A 24,686-nucleotide genomic window follows, 5' to 3' on the forward strand; every position below is an offset into this window, starting at 1 on the left:
ACTTTTTAAGAAGCCAAGATTCAATGCTGGAATTTCTTAGCCTATAGCTATGTCTTCTTAGTCATTTCAATAGCAAAAGAAAAAAAGAAGAGAGGATAAATGCCTCTCATATTGGCAGAACTTCTGGGGGATATTGCTCAGTGGTATCTGGAACACAGCTCTGAATCCCTTCTCAAATGAATAACCCGATTAAACTAGTGTCATCTATCAGGGATCTGATATTATACCTGTCTGTGGTGGAATCTGAGTAGCTACAATTATGGCCCATTACATCAAAATATTTAAGTCTTTATTTTAGTGTTCAGCAAGTACCAAAGAAAACCTTCCTCTCACTGGAACTTCCTTTAACCCTGCCCCCCAGCCCCAACACCTCACTTCCCTTGGAAGTGCTCCCATGTTGCTTGCTTTCGCAAACCATGTGGTGCCAACACATGTCGGATCCTGAGGGTGGTCATTTGGCTAGATGCCGTTGCTGTCTTATGCTGAACAGCTGGCACAGAGAGATGTGTTTAACTCTAGGGGTCCTCTCTCTGATCCACGCTAAAGTCAAATTCATTCAGTAACAGAGCAAGCTATTTCCTGCCCTAATGGAATGACAGAGCGCTACTGATGGAAAATGAGCTGATTATGTTTTATCTTTTGCCAGCATCCCCCGACAGCCAGAAACATACATTGAAATGCTTAAGCCAAGCCATATATGATCCCCCTCTTCAAAAAATAAACAGAAATCCTGAACAGGCATTATGGAATCTCAATGGCAGAGTCCTGGGGTGTGATTTGGGGCTTGATTTGTATTTTTTTGGGTGACAGCCCATCTGGTCATCTTTCCTTTGGCCCATAAATGCAGCTTTGAAACGCTCCCTTTCCTCCAACGGCTTAATTTCTCCTCTGAGCCATTGTGGGGGGAAAGCAAATGGATGGTAGGAAGGTGCTCAACAGTATTTCCTTCAAAGTGAAAAAGGCCCATTTCCAAATGAAACAAATACAAATAATCCTGCCTTTACAGCAGAGGGTGATTATAGAAAACCCCTTTTCTAAAGCTGCAGGCAGCCAAGAGCCTTTCATTTCTCACTCCTGTGCATGGCCAGGAACTCAAATCCTCATGCCCTCTCTAAAGACAGACACAGGTCATGTGTTTGTATTATGAAATAGCTTTCTCGGCAAGAGTTATAGAAAACATAACTGTCCCTGGGAGACAGAGGGGAGGGAACTGTCATTATTTGAGGCTGGATTTCATTAATGTAGCTGACTGATGAATTGCTTTCCTGAACTACAAACTGCACTCGAGGACTAATGTCTGCGGTGCTTAGGATGCAGCTAGTTACTATCCATTACCCAAACACACTAGGAAGAAGCAGCAAAGTAGTGCCAGGTCCTTATCTGGTCCCAAAAAGTGGTATACATAATGGTCTTTTTTACAAGCGCATTTTGCACACTTAAAGTTTTCCAGATTAAGTGCGTCACTCAGGAAAGTATAGCATCTAGTTACTTGATTTGCCAATTTAAAAGAATTCATGAATTTATGAAAAAAATAATTCAAGTGGAATTTTATCTGTAAGATTTCAGGTAGTTCAAGAAATTACTTTTGAAAATTTAGCTCCATTTAAAATGAAATATTTTAGTTTTATTAAAAGCACAGATCAATTCCCACATTTTATCCTAATAGTTAATCAGTCCTCTAAACTGCTGGGAAAGAAAATAAAGGACCATAATGACAGTACATGTGAGAAAGAGAGAGAAAAAAAAAAGAAAACAAAAGAAAAAAAAGGGCATGAACTAGCATCAGCAATGCACTATATGACGGACTTAGTTTTACTTAACAGTCTCACACAAATGAAATCAATCAAATAGAATAAATAGTGAAAAAGCAACCTGTATGGTCTGATTTTAATTATAGTCCAAGCTCTTTGTTTAGATCTTGTCTAAAATAATAACTAACAAAGCACTATCAATGTTTATTAAAAAGGAAGTGATTTCAATAAATACAAGTAAAATTAAAAAATTAAAATTTGATTTTAAAATATTCTATTGCATTCTTCCTATGACATACCTGGACAACACTACTTTAAAATATTTCTTCAAAGAAAACAAGTCAGTTGAAATTCAAGATGCACCACATCTCTAACTACGTTAAGGCTGAACTAACAGAATAAACTATGAATCATAGAATAGAATAGAAGTAATTTTAAGAATGAACTTTTACACAAATGAGTTTAAAGTAACATAGATGTCACCTAATCCAGATGGAGGAGAGAGTAATCATCCACCTGCTGAATTCTGCTGAAAGATACATATATTTTTAATGTCCTGTGAAGCTGCTCTGCCCTGAACAAATCCTTTCTGAGTCAAGGAACAGGGCATGGTTACAGCTGTATTTATTAATCTTGACCCCTGTCTCATACTCTTGACCAAGCCACCTCTCCAGAAAAGCTGGATCTACAACTACTGTTCACCTGAAAGCCTCTCTGTAGAAACACACACACAGTCAAGCTCATAAAAGCAACACAGCGCTGTCAGAAGTCTTCCTCCCCAGTAAAGTGAGGGCTGTGTTTATTTGTGCTGCCAAGCAGACAGTATCATGGGGTGAGGAGGGCAGGAGGAGCAGAGGGAGGTTTCTTTACATGTGATATTAACAGGGCAGCTGCTGTACTTTTAAGAAAAGAAGTTTTGTGTGTTGATGAATCAGCAGAAGATGACAATGACCTTGATAATGGAAATGGTCTCTGATAGTGGGTGTGCAACCTGTCCACAGTCAGCAGTATTATTTAATAGCATGTAGACACCAGAGGACTGTGCAAATTTGGAGGCTCCTTCTTCTAAATTAGACATCATTAGCAACTATCCCTTTCTTTTAAGGACTGGTGTAGAAGACACTATGAATGATCTACTTGGCCCCTTCCTTTCAATCAGGCTACCTGAAGGATGAGACAGTCCCTCCATGGAAATTGCACTCTCCAGACTGGTAAAGAGATCCAGTTTTACTGTCATAAGCTCTTGTGAGAACTAAGTTTTAAAACCATTAAAATCTAGAAAGTAACAGCAACAGAAACAATTGTGGGAACAGAACTGCACCTAAAATGCATGGCTTTTTGAACTGGATCAGGAATCTGTGATCTAAAGTACTTCCTAACATAGCGGTCTAAGGTTACAAGTAGGGAATGTCAAACATGTCAGGAATCACCACATTGCTCTCAAGCATAATCTACGAGGGGCAGATATGATGGGTAACACTGCAGCAGGTCTTCTGAGAAAATGATCCTTGAGCACAGGGGCCTTGTCCTGCCAAAATGCACAGAAAGACAAGTAATGATATCAGCAGGATAAAGGGCCCATTTCCATTTTATCAGCAGGTAGGGAGAATTTTTTTGCCAAGCTAATATATAAAAAAAGAACTTCATAATTAAACAAAAAGATATAGAGAAAGATGTGAAAGCCGCATGTAGAAAGATTCTTATACAGTTAATTCACAGGAGATGCAAAGATAAAATTTGATTAAAAACAACAGGACTTAAGGTATTTTAAACTAACACTTCTGTGATTATTGCTACCATTTCAACTCTAATACTTCTTGCAGTATTTCTAATTAAAATATTGCAATATCCGATAGTGCCCAAGAGACACAAACTGAAATAGACTAGACAGTGTCAGGAAGCAACATGAAACATGTTTTTCTTTTACCACTTCTGAGCCAACTCCACTTGGATGCAGTGTAGAAAAAAAAAAAAAATATTAAAAACCCACCACTAAATTTAGGACTGAAACTATAAGCAACCCAAAATAACTGTTTGGAAGTTAAGAATCTCAGAGGTCTAAATAATAATGAACAGAACATGTCTTTTAAAGTGTGTTGGAACTGGTTCTCTGCTGTATTACTCCAGTTTTCCGCTGATATAATTCCTGTGAAATCAAGTCAAGTAAGTTTCACCTGCCTAAAAGTGAAGCATCTAAGTAGTAAATCAGAAGCAAGGGTTTTAATCTCAGTGTGTCTTCTTAATGCTGCAAGCATAAGAATAAATTATGAGGCTTGAAGCCAAACAAAAGGTTATCAATCATTCTGTGCTGAGGCATGCAAACAACATTACAGGCCTGGTGTTTATTGGTGCTCTTAAAACGTGTTTAAAATTAGAAACATAGGCCAAAATATAGTCTCATTCCATGGAACAGCTCCAGATACACAATAGTGGCGTGTATATATTCACTCCAGGTTTACATGAAGATCATTTAAAGACTAATCCAAAAGTCACTGAAATCAATGGAAAAACTTTCAGTAGATTCAAGAGGCCTTGGATCAAATCCTACCAGAAGTATTTGGCTCAGTGACATTGCAAAGTTTCATACTTATTTTTTTCCTTAATGGCTCTTGTAGAGCAAATTTGTTCAGTCAGGAAATCAAAGCACAGTACCATGCCAGTCACAAAGCTCAATCTCTTTTCTCAAAACAAGTCCATATTCTTTCTATTCCATTACTCTGCTCCAAAAAAAATCTGGCATGAAGGAAGGTGATCGTTTTGGTTATTCATGACTCACAGTAGAAAGCAGCTTTTCTTTTATTCTCTTACAATGGGTTATAATAACTTGTAAATCTTGATTTTTTTTTTACTGAGCAAGACATATTTCACCATGAGAAATGCATCAGTATTGACATATTTAGCCTCCATTAAGGCATTATTTTTATGAAACTATTTTATAGCTCATAACCACAATAAAAAAAGGTGCAGAGAAGCCTTTAGAAATCAAACATAAAAGCGTAAGTAAACAAGGTGTACTACCTAAGATGCTAGGAACAGAATTCTATGATCACTTCTGCACATTTGCCAAAAAAAGCCGAGTAGACATAGCACATGAATAACTGGGCGCAAAATTTTAGTACAAAATCAGTAAAAGGATCAAATTTCAAAATATAAGATCTACCAGATCAAAGGAGACCAGTGGATGCTATATGCAAGTGTTGTTCTGCTGGTGACCAGCTCTACTGGATGCTTCAGAGGAAGAGACATATTATACAGCTATTGAACAAGGACAATTAAAGAAAGTTTTCCTGAAATATCTTGTTGGCTTGTATCTGATGTCTAAGGTGTTACAGTCTTATGTTCCTCTATTGATTTGCTCTTCTATAAGTGGATATTATCTTATGTAAACTACTACCTTTTATTTAATTCTTCTACTGAACTAGTAACCCCGACTTTTCTTTTGTAGATTAGTTAAAAATCAACTTGAAACCACACAACAAAACAAATCTTTACCTAGTTTTCAAATAGTTGCTTTTCTAGTTCATCAAATATTGTCTTGTTCTTCTATTCTGAAGGGATAAATGGTTCCCTCATCCATGATTTCATACAGTCCTCACAGGCTGCACTTGAGACTCCTCTTGAAGAACCAAATTATTTCACCTCTACTTGGCCCAGATGACACATAGGTCTCCAAAAATGCTAACTGCAGTTAAAAGTATAGTTTTGGAAAAAGATGCTTTTGACTGTAACTGTTTCAGACTGGACAGTCCTGCCAAGATACAAGTGTGTGCACGTGCTGAAAGCTAGCTTTATGTTAACATTACTCAAAATTTCCAAAACAGGGGTCATAACTGAACTACCTTTGTCCTCCAACAACACTCAAGAGCATGACAATCTCTTCAAGATCATTACGGTCTACTAAAGTTTAAAGTCAGCTGAACTGTACAGGAATCCCAAAAAGGCACACAGCCCTTTTTGTCCCTTTTTTTCAGAACCAGTGCCAATGAGCAGAGATCTAAGGATCAAGGCCATACTTTGGGATAGGCTTCACAGCTGGCACATAAATAATTTTAAATCACCAATCTCATTACTCCAGCTCTGAACTTTCATTCAGGAATCTGATTTGACTGCCTTCAGTGCTCAGTACTGTAGAAATAAAAACTGGAAATGCTTATGGTGCTTTCTAATCTATTCTGCTAGAGCAGGGCTTGCTCTTTATACACATACTTGTCTTCTTTCAGAAGTCCTATTTTATATCAGTCATGCACTTGGGCTAACATTCTTCTCCTTTGGGGACTTCCTCCTAAAGAAACATCTCTATGGTAGGAAGTCTTCCCTGCTTTGCAGGAGAGGTAACTTACTGCTGCCATGGAATTGATGCGGTCAATGTAGTAATCTGGCCAGCTGGTAGCAAGCTTATTAGGATCTTCTTGTTCCTGAAACAGAAAATTAAACAAGGTTACACAAGGAGCCTTTACAGGACGAGAGGTAATAGTTTTAAAATAGAGGGGGCTAGATTTAGATTAGAAATTAGGAAAAAATTTTTTACGATGCGAGTTATAGAACACTGGAACAGGTTGCCCAGAAAGGTGGTGGAGGCCCCATCTCTGGAAACGTTCAAGGCCAGGCTGGATAAGGCTCTGAGCAACCTGACCTAGTCAGGGATGTCCCTGCTCCTTGCAGGGGGGTTGGACTAGATGACCTTTGAAGGTCCCTTCCAACCCTAACCATTCTATGATTCTATGATTCTATGAAATGCCACTGTAGAACCACCAGAGATCCTTCACTGCGCTGTTCCTATTGTGGTATCTCCCCCTATATTCTTATATAATGCACATAGATGTTTTTTTAAAAGCATTTATTACAAACATTTCTGAAAGTGTAATGTTAGCACTATCACCACGGTGTGTCAGATAAAAGGTTATTAAACACAGAATAATAAAGTTTGATGGAGACACAGTTCTCTTTGGCATCTAAGCCGCAAACCTCAGTCCCTTAAACATACTATGTTTCCAAGTAGAAGGATAGCCCATTTACAGACAACAGGCTTACATTTTGCAGCATTATACTGACAGATCTTATAAATTATTTTGCCTCTTTACTGCTAGAGCGATGGTGGGATTTATCAACAGAAGCATTTAACATCTGCTATGGAAGGGAAAAAAGAAAAATCAAGTAAAAGAACCTGAAAACAAGCTAAAAGACTGCCTCATTTTGACATGCTAAACCAAAAAGTGGTTTAGACTGGATATTAGGCAGTATTTCTTTACTGAGATTGGTCAAAGACTGGAAGAGGCTTCCTAGAGAGGTGGTTGATGCCCCAAGCCTGTTAGTGTTTAGGAAGCATTTGGAAAATGCCCTTAATAATAGGCATTAGCTTTTGGTCAGCCTTGAAGTGGTCAGGTAATTGGGCTGGATGATCATTGTAGGTCCTATCCAACTGAAATATTCTATTCTATTCTATTCTAAGAAGTTAAGTACAGCCTCAGTACATCCAAAGGAACAGAACAGCATCCTCTTAATTACAGTAGGAGCATTATTAATCCTTGTATTCCTACCTCCCAAATAATCCACCTGAAATAATCTTCACTAGACTAAGGTCAACCAAGCTCAACTTCTAAAAGAAGATCTATCCCTACTCAGAAACCAATTCTTTCTTATTCCTTGTCTGCTCAATGGAAATGAGATTTCATTCTAATGGGTCTATTTATTTCTAGATAGGTGTAACAGTCACCAGTAAAATGAAGACTGTTTTCTAGGATCCTAATCTCCCATTATAAACTACAAATAACTCATATTAAGACTTCTAGCATATGATAAGAGATTGAACCACTAGACTCATCCTAAGGATGTCCAAAGATGTATGAAAACTGTATGGATCTTACCAGTGTTGTCTGTGTATGAATGCTTAGTCATATTAGAAAAGTTACTCTGGAAGATATACAGAACTATATTAAACATGTAGGTCTATCAAAGTGCCTCAACTATTCCAGAACTCTTTGGTTTAGAGATGAGAAATAGCTCTACAAGCTCCTTGCTGAGCCACATTCAGAAAATACATTGCTACCTGACAAGTTCCTGACAGGCTGCATACTAACACACAGAGCAATTCTGTACAAATCAAAATCTTCATATTTAGAATTAAAAACAAAATAATGAGTAAGACTTTGATCTTTCCTTCCTCTCTCTTCATTCTACTGGTTTTCAACATGTAAACTAAAGGAGTATTTTCATTCATGATACCGACAAAAAAGCTTTGTCCCCATTTAGCAAAGGTCTGCAGTACAGACACTTCTTAGAGAGATCACAAGTCTATCCAGCCCTTGCCTCCAACTGAACAATTAAGAAGAGCTGAAGATTTAAACAAAGCATCATATAGTAGACTCCCGCTCTATGAAGAGTATGAGAGGCTGGCAAAGTGGCAAGAGATACCGATTACATCCACAGTTGCTATGCACCCCATCACCTCACAATAATAAATGGTGCAATTAAGAACAAGGTGACCTTTCTCAAATTAAGTGAGAAGTTCTGCTGCTTTTCCACATCCCTTTCCTGGCCACAATCAGCAGGAATCTGAGGGACCCAAACCGATGTCAAAGGGCACACTATAGAAATATGCAACTCCTTACCAACAGTTAGAAATGCCACATCATGTGTTATTGGTAGATTGCCTTTTACTGCCTCTTCTCTGTGTAGGATATCTAGTGGCAATCATAACCCTGACAACAGTTTCACACTCAGCAGACCTTAACCTCCCATGCAAAAGTCAATATATGACCTTGCTGATGGAAAAATAAGTTAAAACATACAATAGATATATACAGCATTATTTTTATAAGATAATCTTATCATCCTCAAAGAGAACACTAGAGATGGAGAGCTAATGCAGAGGTAGTGAAGTAAGGTCATTCTGCAGGGAACCAGGTTGAGCCACCAATCTGAAGTGCAAGATGTGCCTGTAAGCCCTTCTGAATTTTTTCTCTGCATAGAATTATAAAAGTCCAAGTGACAGCTATAACAGTTTGCAGAGTACAGGTGACAAGAACATTGTCAGAACAGGGAATATGTATGTTACCTATACTCCTGTCTGCATTCTAAACTCCAAGTAAAGAAACAAATACACTTAAATTAAGGACAGTCTGGATCCATTCTCTATATCCCAAAATAAGCTACAAGAACTTTTCTCCTTAAAACTCTTTGGGGGGGCGGGGGGGAGAAGTATAAACGCCAGAATGCTACAACTAATCTTTCTAGATGTCTAGTCGAGATATGCAGGCTAAAGAGCATCAGGGTAGATACACTAAAAACCCCAGAATTCTAAATCATTTCCTACCTGAATCCACACAACTAGAAATTTGACAATCAGAACCAAGGATAAGACGACTCTCATCCCCTAAAGTATATCTGTATATGTAGTTAGCTTGGCAAATGAGATCAAGTCCTTGGTATATCCTCCTTTTGACCATCCTCCATCCAGTACAAATTGGTCTGAACTCTGAGTGTCTAAGTCTTATGTTCTGGTTTAGTTTTTAATTAGAATTGGGAGAAAATTGGTTTCAGTGGAGCATAGCCAGTGTAAGCTTTCTTCCTGATATAAAACGCAGAGTGAAGCTGTACATTGCTGATGTTGAAGAAGTTTTAGCAGATACTCCACTATGCAATCCTCTCTTTCTGAAGTTGTTTCAGTCCAGAAGCATATTACACAGAAAAGTCCATCTAATGTCAGTGGTCTTCCACACTCCCTGGTCAGACCAGAATTTTATGGCTGCCAATGTGTGCTTTACTTCACTAGAATATATGTGATTATATACTTAAAATCTCGCACACTATTTCTATTATGAAGCCCCAGAAAGGTACTTACACTTGGAATAAACATACAGATTTTTATCCAGCCCCATTAAATAATTAGGTGGCACAGTGTCATTTATAGCAATCTTATACGTTGCAATCTTGTGGGCAACATTTTCAAAAGAGAGACAAGTTCACACCTGTAACATCAGAGTCATTTAAAAAAAAAAAACCCAAACAAAACCAAACCAAAACATTTCATTGCCTAAATTATGTGAGTTCTGCCCATAGTAAGAAATTGCTGTACCGTGTCTCTTCTCAGAGAGGGGAAGGTAAGTTGAGAATAGAAAGCAATTCTGGGTGTGGGCAGTATGTGTGTGTGTGTAGGGATTGACCCTCAAAAAAAACCTCAGAGAAAACTGCAGGGCAACTTGATTATAAAAGGCAAAACCCTCCCTTTGCTCCAGGAGACACAGAAAAGAAAAAAAAAAAAGCCAAACCAAAAAATAAGGCCCTAATATACAAAGCCACATAGGTATCAAAAACTGGAAACAATAACCCATCTGTATAAGGGAAAACATTAGCTGAAGGAATCTATTAAAGCAAAGCCTTCTTTTAGCTCCTTGAATAGTGTAAATATTACATTAAAAAACAGACGTCAGCTTGTGGACTTTATAAGGGGCCATATCATTCTTCACTGGAGTAACAACTATGTAACTGCTGTGAAAACAGGATCTTGATACTATACAAGCCTGCAATATAGCCAAGGTATTATATAGGCTTTGACACTAATTTGGACAGGCTCCATGCCTTGGTGGAAAGTGGAACTTATGACTTCATCGCAAATAGGACTTAATGGAGTTCTGCAAATATTTGGACCATCTGAACCAATCAAAATGAAACAAAATAAAACCAAGTATTGTGTGCACAGCTCAGCTGGTCCTGAAAGCCTTTTTTGCGAATCCTAGGAGACCTGGTCCATTGGGCAAGCTATTCTCTAGAGAGCAGAGACCTTCAGTGGCTGCCGTGTCAGCGGGACAAGCATTTGCAATACAAAGACTGCCATCATAATAGACATAATAAAAAATTATAGACCACTGTCTTTGTTGAGAAACTTTCTACAAAGAAGTACTAACCACTAGTGTTACAGAAATCACTTGGAAATCCCAGATATTCATGGCTGAGCGGATCATGAAAATGAAAGATGCTGTTTATATGGTAGGTGCTTCTTTCAGGATGGTTTCAGTCTTGAAAGAAACAGCACAGCAAAAGCCTGAACAGTAACTGCCTGCAGTGAAGCTCTTTTGTGGTGAGATCTGGGTTTCAGTTTCCAGTGATGACACATTGGTATTTTACTCTGCACCAAATGGACCCCAAAAAATGTTGAGGAGTTCTCTAGAGCTTGTCCTGAAAATCTGAGCATGTCAAAGCATTAATAAATACATCCACAAAATTAGCAACTTTACAAGGCTTCTTTCCTGCAGATGAAGACAGGGAAACATATATCGTGACATGACAATTAAAACTCATCCAGGAAATCACTGGCAGAGTTAGGAACACACACTGATCTGACACTGAATCCAGTGCTCTCTTATTTCCACCATCATTTATATCACGTTGGTTTTATGCAATGGAGACAAATGGGACCAGCAGACCCTGGGTGACCAACCATTACATGGATTTTGCCACCACCTGCACACACATACCTGTGATAAATTGCCAGGGCTGATGACTCACTAAGTCTTCTAACACGTAAATGAAAATAACACTTCTTCCTTGAACACATGCATCAAGAAATAAATGTCATACAACAAGCATGGGTACCATCGGGATGACATCTATCCACTGGCAACACAACTTCCTTCTCCAATCCATCTCTTCAGAACTGCAGTGCTTTGCACTGTTCAGAATAGAATGGGAACAAGCCACATACCCGAAGCTGCAAAATGTGGGTTTAAAAATCTTTCTCAGGCAAGGAACCATGATACCATTCACTATATCAATAAAAACAGTGTGCAAACACAGATGAAGAATATAAGATGAGGCTACTGTAATACAAATTCCAGTTCCAGCTTGTTCACTGCATCGTGTCTGGACACTGCATGTTCAAGTTTATACTTAGGTCACTGTTGTAGTTCAGCCCCAGTCGGGACCAGACTATGCAGTCTCTCTCTCACCGACCCCCCACCAACAAATCTCTACACCTAGTTTCTTCCAAGTACCAGGAGACTCCCCTCAGCACCCTCCTCACTTATATACTGAGCATGATGTCAGATGGGATGGAATAGCCCTTTGGCTAATTTGGGTAAATTAACCCCAGCTGTTAGCTAATTAGTTAACTATCCCAGCTGGGTGCCCCAGCCATAGGGGCTACCAGCTCCGGTTCTCCACCCAGCTCAGGTGAATATTAACTCTATCCTAGCCAGAACCAGGACAGTCACAAAGAACTGCACTTGCTTGCAAAAGCCACACTAACCTTAGTGTGGGTCCTCCTCACAACAGCCTGCAGGCATCATTCTAGTAGCTCACAAGAGCTGAAAGACAGGTTATTTTACCTGGTGTGAAGGGTCAGCATCATCATACACAGTTCAGAAAACATAAATCATGGTGTTCAAGTCATTACAAGAAACTAATGCCTTTTGAGTGAAATCTGTTATTTGTCATACTGAGTAGTCCCTGTAGCTATTTTTTTTTTATTTTCCATTAAAAGGCAATGGGAATTGGGGTCCTGATTACAAGTAAGTAGGAATTTTTCCGTGATTTTTTTTTTTTAACACTATCAGTTCACTGAAACTTTAACTTTTAACATGACTTACATCAATTGAGATGAAAGCTTTGCTGCTTTTGGATGAAGCCCTCCCACACTCTTCAGAATAACAGCTGAGCTGGTTAAACATTCATCTGAGATGTGCAGGATTGAGACTTGTGTCCATGTTCTGTTTCAAAGCGAGGTGTATGACTCTTGCTCTCCACATGAATATTCTGGCCACTGTAAACAAGGTAAGTTTTTGTCTGCTTGGAGGGTGGAAGATGGTTACCACTTGTGCTTCGTTTCCCAGAAGTGCTACTCTTCTCCCTTCAGGTGCTTTTAAAAAAGACTCAACTTATCACAAACGTCTGCTATTTATGGTGAATAGAGTACAATTTTGTAAAACCTTGCACTCTACACTGTCAAAGGTCCTCAAAGAAATTACTGTGTTAGGTTTTTCAGTCTCTCTTTCGGTGAGATCAGCAGAAACAGGGAAAATGGGATGCAGACAATTACGCAGTTCCCAGTTACACAGGAAATCTGTAGCAGAGCCAAGAATCAATCCACACTGAAGTTGTACTACTTTCATCCAAATTGCTGTTCTCCCTTTTTTTCACAACTGACTTACTGACTTTTCTTCACTTTAAGAAGAAGTTCAGTTTTCAAAGAAACATTTACCTGTTCATTAGCATGCTGTTCATCCTATTGGCTATGTCTCAGTTCAGAGCAGGCAAAGTTGCATAAATAAAAAGCACTTTCATTAAAAGACACAAAATGTGTTTGATCTGCTGTGGGATGAAATACTAATTCAGAAGTGGAGCTAAAATACATCTAAGCTTTTCAGACAGTTTACGCCTCCAAAAAGCCAACCGTGTCCCAAGAGATGCTAATTTTGAAACAGGACAGACCATAGGACTGAGCCATTCACTAGACAGATGTGGTCACTGCTCCATTTCTCAGACTCCATGGCTAGCATTTACACAAATATTCTCAGGGTTTGGGGGAGGGAGCTCTATCCAAGTCTTTTAAGTACAATTTATCCAGAGTGAGAAAAACAAACATTACTTCTCTCCCTGGAATTAAGCTATTGATGTGCAGATAATAACCCTTCTGCCACAAAAGCAGTGTACTGTATAACTTATTAAAAGGGAATATTCATTAATTACCAGCTGAAGCATACAACTGAGGAGTTCTAATTGCCTCTCATAAAGGTCAGATATAGCCATACATACTTCCAGTTCACTGGATTATGACACGGGAATATTTCTCTAACAGACAATAGGGTTTTCTTTTCTTTTTTTTTTTTTGTTGTTTTTTTTCTTGTTTGTTTGTTGGTTTTGGGTTTTTTTTGTTGTTTTTTTTTTTTTTAATTCATTTAGCCTGATCTTTGTCCTGCTGCCAGTAACTTGATGAACCTAATAATGTCCTCTGATGCCGGTTACTAACCAGCCTTTCAAAGGAATTACCAAAGTCTTCATATTATCATTTATATCACAAAATGCCTCAGACTGCCAAACTGTGGAACTCATTGACACAAAATATAATAAAGTCTAAAAGCATAAAAGTGAAAAAGGGATACATTTATGAAGGATGAGGATTCCTTCTTACAAACCTTGTCATAATACTGAGAGAAGCTTCAATGCTGCCGAAATTCACCAGCCTTTAGAAATTAAAATGGATCCTACCATAGGCTGAAAACCTTTCCAATAAGTTAAATATATGCTTTGTTTTGAATTGCTTATTCCATCCATCACCTTTTTTTTTTGCTTCCCAAGCACCCTCAGATACAGCAACTCTAGAAACTGCACATTGCATACACATGATGTATCATTTCCAACCTCATCTCACACTCAAAATCACTTCAAATAAATTACTTCTAACTGGTATCAGTCTAATGAAGATGAAGAGCATGCTTTTATTTCTTGTCTTCCAGAAAACATGCCAGATCCATTGCATACACATAGTGTCTCACTGAAAATGGACTGGAATGCCACACCTGGCAGGCGGGAAGGTTGTTGTGCAGTGTTATGAGCTGAAGATAAGAATTCTTTCTTTCTGAAACCTTGGAAGTCTCAGCCACTGATTTTAATGAAGTGTATAACTGCAGTGTTTAAACTAAGATTAAGTTTTACAACAACCATGTCTGGCACAAGGCTTACTATAGATTACAGATGCAGAGAATCTCATTTCAAGCAACTTTACATTGTAACAGGGTTGCATAGTACACTTTTGGTTTCAAGAGGTTTCTCTTCTCTTTCCTTTTGTGTTGGCTTTTTATCATTCTCTTAAATATAGACAGATATAAACTTGCTGCCAGCACTAACTGCATCAGCCTCCTTTTATCATTTACAGATTGTACAAGTGTGCTTGTCCCTCTTCAAACATATTTAGCCCTGCTGTAGGATGGGGATCCCACCATCACCAGGCATTGATTTATGGGTATAGTGCAGTAACCAACTGCAGATCAACTACAGAAATACTTACATGTACAGCTGAGGAAACACTGAATTATCCAGCGCCTTCAGCCCTCAGGATAAAGTTTACTTGCCAAATTGAAGTCTACTGGTATTATAAACTGTTTATTTGCTGAAAGTTTTACCTTTGTCATGAAAGTTGGTCTCTTGGCTGGACACATTCTCCTGACTCTGTTGCTGCCTAAAGATCATTCTGTCATTAGCTGAAGACCATACTCATGTTTAAAACCTCTTATATGCTCTACTTTCACAAGCCCCAAATCAATCAACTTGTATTTTGCAGTTGATAAATGTATAATCTAAATAATGAGCTGCCAAATAAGGCCATTCATTAATTCCTTGCACTTCCAATAAAGCAGCTGACAGGATTCTACCTTCCTTTAGCCCATTCTATATACTTCTTTTGGAGGTGAAGGGAAATGTCCGCTATGGAGGATCCTACAGTCAGGAGGTCAGTTCATGATCATTCTACTCAGGGGGTCTTCAGGAGAAGACAAAATGTTTCTCATGGACGCATCACACTCTCCAGGTGTGTGGCTGTGGACTGTGGAGTGTACTCCTGAACCACAGCTCTGTCCCCACAAACCTGCAGCAAGCTTGAGTTCAGGGTGAAGGTTCTGCAGTGATTCCTTTGGCAGGTGAAGACAACAGTCTGTCACTATCCCAACAAATCCTAAGCACCAGCAGCAGGACTTACTCTATTATTTTATTAACATCCAAGCTCTGCATTGTTTCTACTTCTTTTTACCCTGTGTTATGTAAAAATATTGTTTGTACATTTCCATTCTATCATTAACCCTGTTCAGCTTTCAGTCAACATGCAGTGGATACAGAAAAGGACTTTTTCCTCACCCATCCAGCTTACCTTGTTCCCTTTCCAACAGCACTGTTTTCAGCTGTATCCCTACCCAGTTAGTATTTACGTCATTTGGACTGTCTCCTTCCTCACTTCTTTTCTTCCTCTTCCTGGCATGCTTAAGCAATGTGAAAAGCCACAAAAGAGCCCAGCCTGCATAACTGAGCCTCCTGCCTGGCACATGCCTGCACTGAAGGTTTATCTTTTTGTCCCACTCTGTTTATCTCCAGCACTTACAGTCTCTTCTAAATAAAATGAAGTCACCTACCATTCATGGCAATCAGCCTGCCTGTTGCTTGATGGGAATGAAATGTCACTGAACATGCTCAAAGACACGAGGAACTACCTAGGAGAGACCTACCTAGAGCCAGCACAGCTACCTAGGACAAGTCCCTTTGGGAGCACACACAGAATTTGTTGATGTCAAACTCTAAAAGGTTTCTCTTCACTATCCCAATGCTGTGGACAATGTGGATAACATGTTGACTCTATGTTTTTCCAATGACAGCGCTGCTTGCTACAGTTCACTTCTGCCCCTTTACTAAGAGGGATGACAGTTAAACGGTGAAAGCAGTCACATATTTTCTGTTTGTCTCTCTCCTCTAACCCCAGTCACTGCTGAATAAACCAGTAAAGTTAGGAGCTGTTGGACAGGTGAACAAAGGGATAAATTCAGACTGAGAGACTCATGGCTTTTAAGTTGCTAACGCAATATTTGAGTGTATCTTTCAGCTGCTTTGTCTCTCTCTCCCCTTTCTATAAACTCAGGTAAAACTTTCCTTTCTCCCAGCCTTCATTGCTCTCACCTATTACATCTGCAAAATATTTGGGGTGCCAGGTGCCTTTCAACAGATGATTGAATATCATGGAAGGTGATGCAACTTTCACCTCGGTTCAGGTGCAAAGCTGAAACTGCCACATCTGCATGAATGAAAACAAAACAATTTGCCAGAACAGTAGAAGGAAATTTCTTTCTTTCTCTTCGTGGCTTTCACTAGATCCTGGCAACAATACTTCACTGTGTCTCTTTCTAAACTTTTCACTGAAAAGACAGGGAATTCAGCAACTCTTTCTGCTCAGTATTCACAGCCTTTTGAAAGGCTGGTGAGCATTCTGTGAAATTTGGAATACAGAGAAGAGAAAGTCCTGGTCTGTGCCAAATCTGCTTCCCATGTACCAGAGAAATATGCTAGTTATTTACATATTTTTTGCTCTTGCTTATCCACCTGAGACTAATCTGAACGGTGAGAACTGCATTGTACACAGTATATAATATTATTATTGCATACTATCAGCAGGACTGACTCATACTTGGATTGTGGAGACCCAGAACTTTTGCAAAAGGACAGACAAGGACAGCACATAATCCAGTGGCAGCAACTAAATCACACAATCAGCATTTACATGTACTTCCCATACAGCAGAACTGGATTGCTCACCATTATTTTTGTTCTTAAGTACAGCAAATTACACCATCTTAGTGGGATGACAGCTGGATAAATGTTTTCTTTTTTTTCCACAGTAGGGTCAAATCTGCTCCCACCGAGCTCTCCCAAACTCCCACAGAATGCAAGCCAAATGCAAAACACAGCATTAGGCATGATGATGACAATTTTCCAACTATCACTGTATAAACTCGGGACTATTTTGGGCCTAATTTTTGAGAAGTGTTGAGTGCTAACTTCAAGAGGAGTACCAGTAGCACACCTGAAAAAAGCAGAACTGCAAGATGGACACCCAATTTCTACATACGCAGCATATCTATAGCAAATACCATGGCAAGTTAATGGTGTATATGTCTTCAAGAGTCTGAACAAAAGAGCTGGGAGGGCATTTTCTAAGCAGTGGCTAACCTTTCTTGTTGGAGAGAGAGGGGGAGAAGGAGGAAGAAACTAAAAATATTCCACGATGTTCCCATGGAGCAGCAGGGAACAGAAGACTTTTTGATTATACATAAATAAATATATAATTTCAGGGCCCTGACCCAAAATAACCTCTTATACCAGGATAAATAAATGAGTCTGTAACTGTTAGCATTGCAGTATGGAAAACATAAACTAAGTAAAACAAATTATTTTGAAAAACTCCTTATCTCCTCTTATGTCTGCTACAATGTGGTCTTTCAGGTATCACGATTCCAAGCTGTTATAATGGTATATGAATTGTGCAAGCATTTTTGCCTCCTTGACATCAAACTCATCCTTTAAATCACTGCAAGAGTGACTCCCATAAAAAAAAACAAACATATTTTTAAAAGGAGTCTCCCAGATCGTTAAGCCTATTATATTGTTTCTCAAAGTGACCACTTGCTTATAGAAGGGAAAATATCATGGAAAAAAACATCAAGACACAATTAGGAACTTAATGATAAACCATACAAAATGGCCAATATTTCTTTTCAGGTATGCTGAACTACACAAGGAATAATGGAGTCAACATCAACAAATTTATATGTATATGAGATGAGAAAAAAAGCCTAAATTCATTATATGAGACTATAAAAGAATGACATGGTGTCTTATATGAATCTCAAGTCTTACTTTTCCAGCAAGAACAAATTCTCTGCATTAAATGATGTAGAAGGAAATGCATATAACTTTAGGCTTTATTTTACACTGTATTAACTATGTTGCCCAAATTTGGGAGCTACTGCTTCAGTCTGCATCAGGCGTCATTAATCAAATGGCTCTTTCACACTGGAAAGACTCAAGTACACCACTAATGGGAAAATGTGTGCTTTTGCTGCAGTAATGACACTCTTGCTGCATTTTGTTGTTTCCCCTAATGTCCTGTGCTTATCACAGGTCAGAGCTTCTGAATTTACAGCTCTAAAGCCTATTTGCATTTATAGCACAGTAATTTTTGAAGCCATGTGCCTGTCTTCCATACCTAGACTAAAGACACTGGAATGACCCAATGTCAGCATTAAGCTAACAAATCATCCCAAACATCTGAGCATGAAGTCATTCTGCTAACAGAAAAAGGAACAGATGGTGGTGGGAAAAAAGCAAGTTAACTCCACAATTGCTGGCATTTTCCAAACATCCAGCTGAAGGAATGCCGCGGTTTGCAAAGGGCAACATCTTCCCACTGTGACTTACCAGTGTTATGAGACTTCCGCTGAGCCATAGGCTAACTGAAAGCAAGTCTATTTTCAGAGAATTCATTTGAGAAATTCCACATTTGAGACTGTTTCACCAACAGTCTCCTGAGCTAAGGAAGTCATGCAGTCACTCAGACCAAAAGCAACCATGGGTCCCAGGCACTGGGAGGGAACCAAATAACATCTTCTGCTACAGCCTGTTTCAAGGAGTTGGTCTCATAGCAGTAATACAGGAGATAGTAAGTTGCACAAAGCCCTACTGTTGTCCCCTTTCTTTATAGGGCTATATACAGCTGCTTTCTGTTCTGGTTTTGTTTAGCGAGGGCGGGGCCTAAGGTGGTAGCTGCTGTAGGAAACTGCTAGAAGTCGCTCCCCTTTGTTCAGTGGACTCGGCCGGGCCTAGGGCAGACCTGCTGCTGGCCAAGGCTGAGCCAATTGGTAGCAGAATGTTCCATGATAACGCCTCTGCGATACTGTATTTAAGAAGGGGAAAACAGAAAAAAAAAAGGGGAAAAGATGTGAAGAAGCTGAGCAGGGGAAGAGAGGGGGAGGCGTGAGCCTTGTGGGCCTTGCAGGCCCCACCCTCTGGCCTCCCGCTGGGTGGCCGACTGGGCCCAATTCAGCCCGGCCTGGCTGCAAGAAGTGGAGAGGAGATGAGATGTGAATGAGATGTAAAAAGATCCTGAGAGGTTCTGCCAGCCTGTTGTGAAGAATTTTTCTTGTGAGAGGAACGGCTGCAGACACCAAGGTCAGTTCAGAAGGAGGGGGAAGGAGTAATGCGGCTCCTGGCCAAGATTCCCCTGCAGCCTGTGGTGACGACCATGGTGGAGCAGGTTGTCCCCCCCCTGCAGCCCATGGAGGTCCACGGAGGAGCAAAGATCCACCTGCAGGCCATGGAGGACCCCACACCGGGGCAGGCAGATGCCCGAAGGAGGCTGTGGCCCATGGAGGGCCCGCTGGGGCAGCCGTTCTGGAGGGACTGCACCCCGTGGAAGAGATGACCCACGCCGGAGCAGTTTCATGAAGGACTGTGGCCCGTGGGAGGGACCCCACAACAGAGCAGGGGAGGAATGTGAGGAGTTCTTCCCCCGACAAAGAAGCGGCATGAAACAACGCGTGATGAACTGACTGCGACCCCCATTCCCTCTTCCCCCTGTGCCGCTTGGGGAGGTGGGGGGAAGGTAGTAGAGATAATGTTGAGCCCAGGAAGAGGAAGGAGTAGAGGGAGGTCATCTTTTTCCCTGTCTCATTCTCCTGCTAGTTTTAGAAATAAATGAATAGTTTTCCCCAAGTCGAGTCTGTTTTGCCCGTGACGGTAACTTTAAGGATTTCTCCCCGTCCTTATCTCAAACCTCGAGCCATTTTTTCTTATATCATCTCCCCCTGTTCTCTTGGAGGGTGGGGGGAGTGAGAAAGAGACTGGGTAGTCTGGTCCCGATCAGGGCTGAACTACGACACTTTCCTAGTTTGATTTATGGTCAGTTCAGAGAATCACAGAACAATTTTGGATGAAAGGGGCCTCAGACAGAAGGGATGTGCTCAAAGCAGAGGTAATTTCAAAGTTAGATCAGATTGTTCAGGTCATTGTCCAGGTTTGAATGTTGAGTTAAATTAAAATGTTGACTGAAGAGCTGAACTGCCACAAACTTCTAAAGCACTAGTAGGATGAGAAACAATTTTCTGATGCACCAAACACTTGAGATAAAGCCTAATTCTCCAGCTCCAATGTGCAGGGTGGGCTTTGCCCTGTGGTCATCAGATCTCCTCATCACTGAGTCTGCAATACACTTGCACTAGGCACTCCAAGACCCACACAGCTTCCTCAGTCTCCTACTGTCAACCAACCGCTTTTGCTTTTAGGCTATCACATGTGCTGTGAGGGTTACCATGCATTTTTCAGACTTCCCAGGGGAAGGTAGAGTAGAAGCACCCCTACACACACCCACCCACACTCCCCCTAAACACTTCATGCAAAGCTGGGACAAAAACTCTCATGAAGTCATATCCAAGCCTCGTCAAACTTGGATTTCTTACAAATAGCTTCTCAAATGCTGCAGCAAATCATCTTGTGTGTTCATGTCTGCTGCTCCCAGATACAGCATGTGGAATAACAACTCTAAAGAAAGGAACTTGTAAGGGACACATTGAATGCTCCTTCCTCACAGCTATAAATTCACAACCAAAACAGTTTAATATTCCAAATCAGTAACAGACTCTAAGAGTATTTCAAAGAGAAAAAAATACTGCAAGAAGATAGAATTGAAAACAATACAATTTCAAACCACCCACTTCATTTGTTATGAGACAACCATGTGCTTGGCACTCTTCATACAGAAAGGATGAACCCCAAAGGGCTTTCATAGCTCTGATCAGACAATACAAAACCAAAAATCCCCACTCAGACAACACAATGGTGTGATCTTCATCTGGTACATTGTATCACTAAATGAGACCAGATGAAGATCCATTTTGTGTCTTCTTTAGGGAATATCTATCTTCCTCTGAATATCTCCATGTATATCTCCTTCTTTAAAAAAGGAACTTAAAGAAACAAATGCTTTCCTACAGCCAGAATTGCAGAACTCCTATCTAAATAGACAGATATAATGCAGCCTCCTGTCTTAGAGCCTCCATATGAAGCCTTAAATGCACAGAAAAAGACCTCAGCGTTTTGGAAGAAAATCCTTGCCAGTTCACTTTAGCTGAGAAATAACTGCCTCTCCCTCTTAACCAAGCTGAAACTACACTTTTCAGTGCAAAAACACAGATCAAAGTGACCCAAGAACAAACAGTTGGTGTAGGAACTTTCACTCAGTTCAGAAAGTTTTCCCCAAAGGTAAGGGGAGCTTTCCCCAAAGGCAAGTTTTATATTTGCATCCACCTTCAGCTTTATCCATGGCAGGCTAAAGTAATTATATCAAAAGCTGTAAAAGCAGCTTAGATTCCTCCAGTAGATTTAATATAAGGGTTTTTTAAAATATAAACACACACATATATTTTAATCTATATTATAAATATTAACAAATTTTTATATTTATAGTTTTAACAGGAGGATGAATCCCAAGTATAGGGTGAATTGCACTCTCTGGAAGCTGGTACTGTAGCTGAATATCAAGCAGGGTTTATAGCAGTAATACAGACAGGTTTGGGATTGGAAATTCTACTTAGAGCTCTGCAGGAGTCTGAAGGCAGGCGTGGGCATGGGGTGGAGGACAGAAGTATCTTACTCTATATCCAGCTGCACAATATCAAGCTATACTTTTTATGGTGACATTTTGCTGACAAAGCAAACCTCAAGGGCAAAGCTCAAAGAGAAATTCTCAAAGAAAGGAAAAACCAAAACCTGACATGTAGACATTATCTTCATTAATGTTAGACAGCCGGCATGGGACCTAAGTGGGAGTTTGTGAAACCGAGCTGCAAATGGAATAAAAAGACTGCAGTAAAACTAGTAAAAGTTAAAGTCTGACTAAGGCTAGGATTCCCCAGGGCATTCTGAAGCCTAATGTAGGTCTGGATGCAGCTCTCACGTTAGGAAAAGGGAACTGGACACAAGGTGATCCAGCAGTATTTGCTGCTCCTTTGTGGGAGATGTGTAAACCTTTTCTAGAAGGGCACCTGGGGCACTCTGCACCTGGACTGCAGCTTCACTAGTCTCAGTGCTAATCTGTGACCTCACTCCAAAGGACGTGGACTCCTTAGTGACTGTGTAATGCACAGAAGTGCTTTCCACTCCATCCTTTCTGCTCCTTACAGTGAGCTCTCCCAAGTCCAGACACTTCACCACAAAATCCAGTCCTACAAGAATATCTTAGAAGACAGATAGGTGTAGCAAGGAAAAACAATGAACAGTGCTTGAACTGAACATATATTCAGATTTTTAAGATTATTATATCAAGGGACAAAAAAAGGAAAGAGGGAGGAAAAAAGAAGAGAGAGGGAAGGGAAAAAATAAGGATAAGAGGAAGAAAAAAAAAGAAGAAGAAGAAAAAAAATAAGGAGGAGAGGAAAAAAAAATAAGGAGAAGGGGAAGAAAAAAAAAAAAAAGGAATCTTCTATGCAGCCAAGACATGTATATACTGCAGGGAAAAGGTGTGAGAGGATGGAATGGCCAGAACATTGCCACAAAGTTTCATAACTTTGCTACTCTTTCTTTCAGGTAGAAAGGAATGCATTTATATATAAACACAATAATGACAAGTTATTTGAAATTATACAACAATTTAGATTAAAGACTTTTAGAACCAAGGACTTTCCTGACTCCTATTCTCATATTCAGTTTACTAGGTTTTTTTTATTCATCAGGTAGATGAAAAATATAATTGATAGATATTAAAAAAACAATTGCAGGGAATGGAATAATAAGGAAATTATCTTTTCTGTGTATCGGGTGTTACAGTGTATGGTTCAGACGAATTTTCCTCAGAATTTTTAAAGCCTATTTCACTATTGTGGAGAAGCCTTTCTCTAGATCTGTTTCTCAATATAGAAATAGTATAATCAATTTAAGGATTATAAGCATATACTTTTTTTTCAGATATTATAAATGCCTTTTTCCAGAAAGTTGCTGCGTGCTGATTATTGCTGTAATACTTGAGTCTGAATAATCTCACTTGAGTAGATAGAGCACAATCAACTCAAAATAGCTATTCTAGGGTACAACTAAAATCGGAAGAGTACAAAACAGCCACAAAATTTCTAGAGCTCAATACAGTTATTAGAATTGAGCTTTTTGTTGGTTTTGTTTGTTTGTTTGGAGAGAAGTAGTATGATGTAGCTAGTCCAGTCTGACTGTACTTTAAAAAGAGATTTGCTACAAATTTTTCCATCAAAGAAACACAGAAGTAAAAAAACTCCTAACTTTTTTAACTCTGCAAAATGTGTGTGCTTCCTACTAAAATCTGCTCAACTGAAGGCTTACAAATTAGTCTCTGGAGGCAGGAAAGGCCATAAAAAGAAAACAACTTGACGTGCTTCCCAGTAGTAATAAGCCTAAGAGCTTGTAGGACTGTACAGAGGGCAATAAGCCATTGCCTGCACAACGAGGCCTCATTCTTAGAAACGCAGACCTCATCCAAAGCAGTGTGTGTCGAAGCAGTGGAATACCTGCATTTTTTACCCTTTTTGGGATCTCAATATGAGCTTATTTACAGGTGAAATAATTGAACTGACAACTTTTTCTTTTCATTATTTGATCAGTATTTAATGTGATTATGCACTTTAGCATGAATTCCTGGTAAAATAGCACTGAATAACAGCAGTTTCCTAGCCTTGACATCAGAAGTTTTATCATGCACGAATAAATACATCTGAAAGCATGGTCTAGTGCTTGATCTAATTCCTGCAAAACATGTACCTAGAAGGACATCTACAGATAATGTTACAGGAAGGAATTACAGAAATGGATTATATGTTTTACATAACTCTAAATTGCAGCTGATAGTGAGGCATGAAGATTATCCTAAACAAAACCAGAATCAAGTACCCGAACTGAGGGAGGATGTCATTATTTGCATTCTGTCTGCATATGGCTATACTTATATATAGCTATATAGCTATAACTCAAGATGGTACCAAGGGAAGTTCATACTACAAAGAGACAATTTAAAACATTTTATACTGGTGTTTTGGATAGACAGTCAGGGTGCAATCAGTGGTGACTGATTAATAATTCTTCTGATGCAAATTAAGACAACTGCATCTCTCATTGTCTGCTCTGTACTGATTAATGGCAAGGTAGGGGAGAGCTAAGACTCAGAACACATTAACATTGTCCAACAGAGCAGCCTTTATTGCTTGCAAATAGCTACTCCACAAATGAGAATGAAGTGTTTGCTATAGTTGCTAGCTGAAGCTAATCCTTTAGATCAAATAATTGGTGATCTGGTTTTAGTACTAATAGTTTCACACGTGAACATAGAATGGCCAAAAATGACTAAAGGAAGCATAGCTGTATAATACTGTGTGAACACTCCTCTGTAGATAT

At 39.5% G+C, this 24,686-nt stretch overlaps 1 protein-coding gene across 5 annotated transcripts in view; it reads right to left on the minus strand.

Moving 5' to 3' along the window:
* The window catches only part of DAAM2 (dishevelled associated activator of morphogenesis 2), a 212,022-nt gene that overhangs the window by 75,399 nt on the left and 111,937 nt on the right, over window positions 1-24,686 (minus strand). For all 5 annotated transcript variants that reach the window (XM_086744495.1, XM_086744497.1, XM_086744496.1 and 2 more), the window contains one exon: window positions 6,092-6,166. In XM_086744495.1, coding sequence (XP_086600621.1) covers window positions 6,092-6,166 — 75 coding nt within the window. The remainder of the gene's footprint in view (window positions 1-6,091; window positions 6,167-24,686) is intronic.

This window comes from Chlamydotis macqueenii, chromosome 3, assembly GCF_036417535.1.
Source record: "Chlamydotis macqueenii isolate bChlMac1 chromosome 3, bChlMac1.mat, whole genome shotgun sequence".
Taxonomy (NCBI): domain Eukaryota; kingdom Metazoa; phylum Chordata; class Aves; order Otidiformes; family Otididae; genus Chlamydotis; species Chlamydotis macqueenii.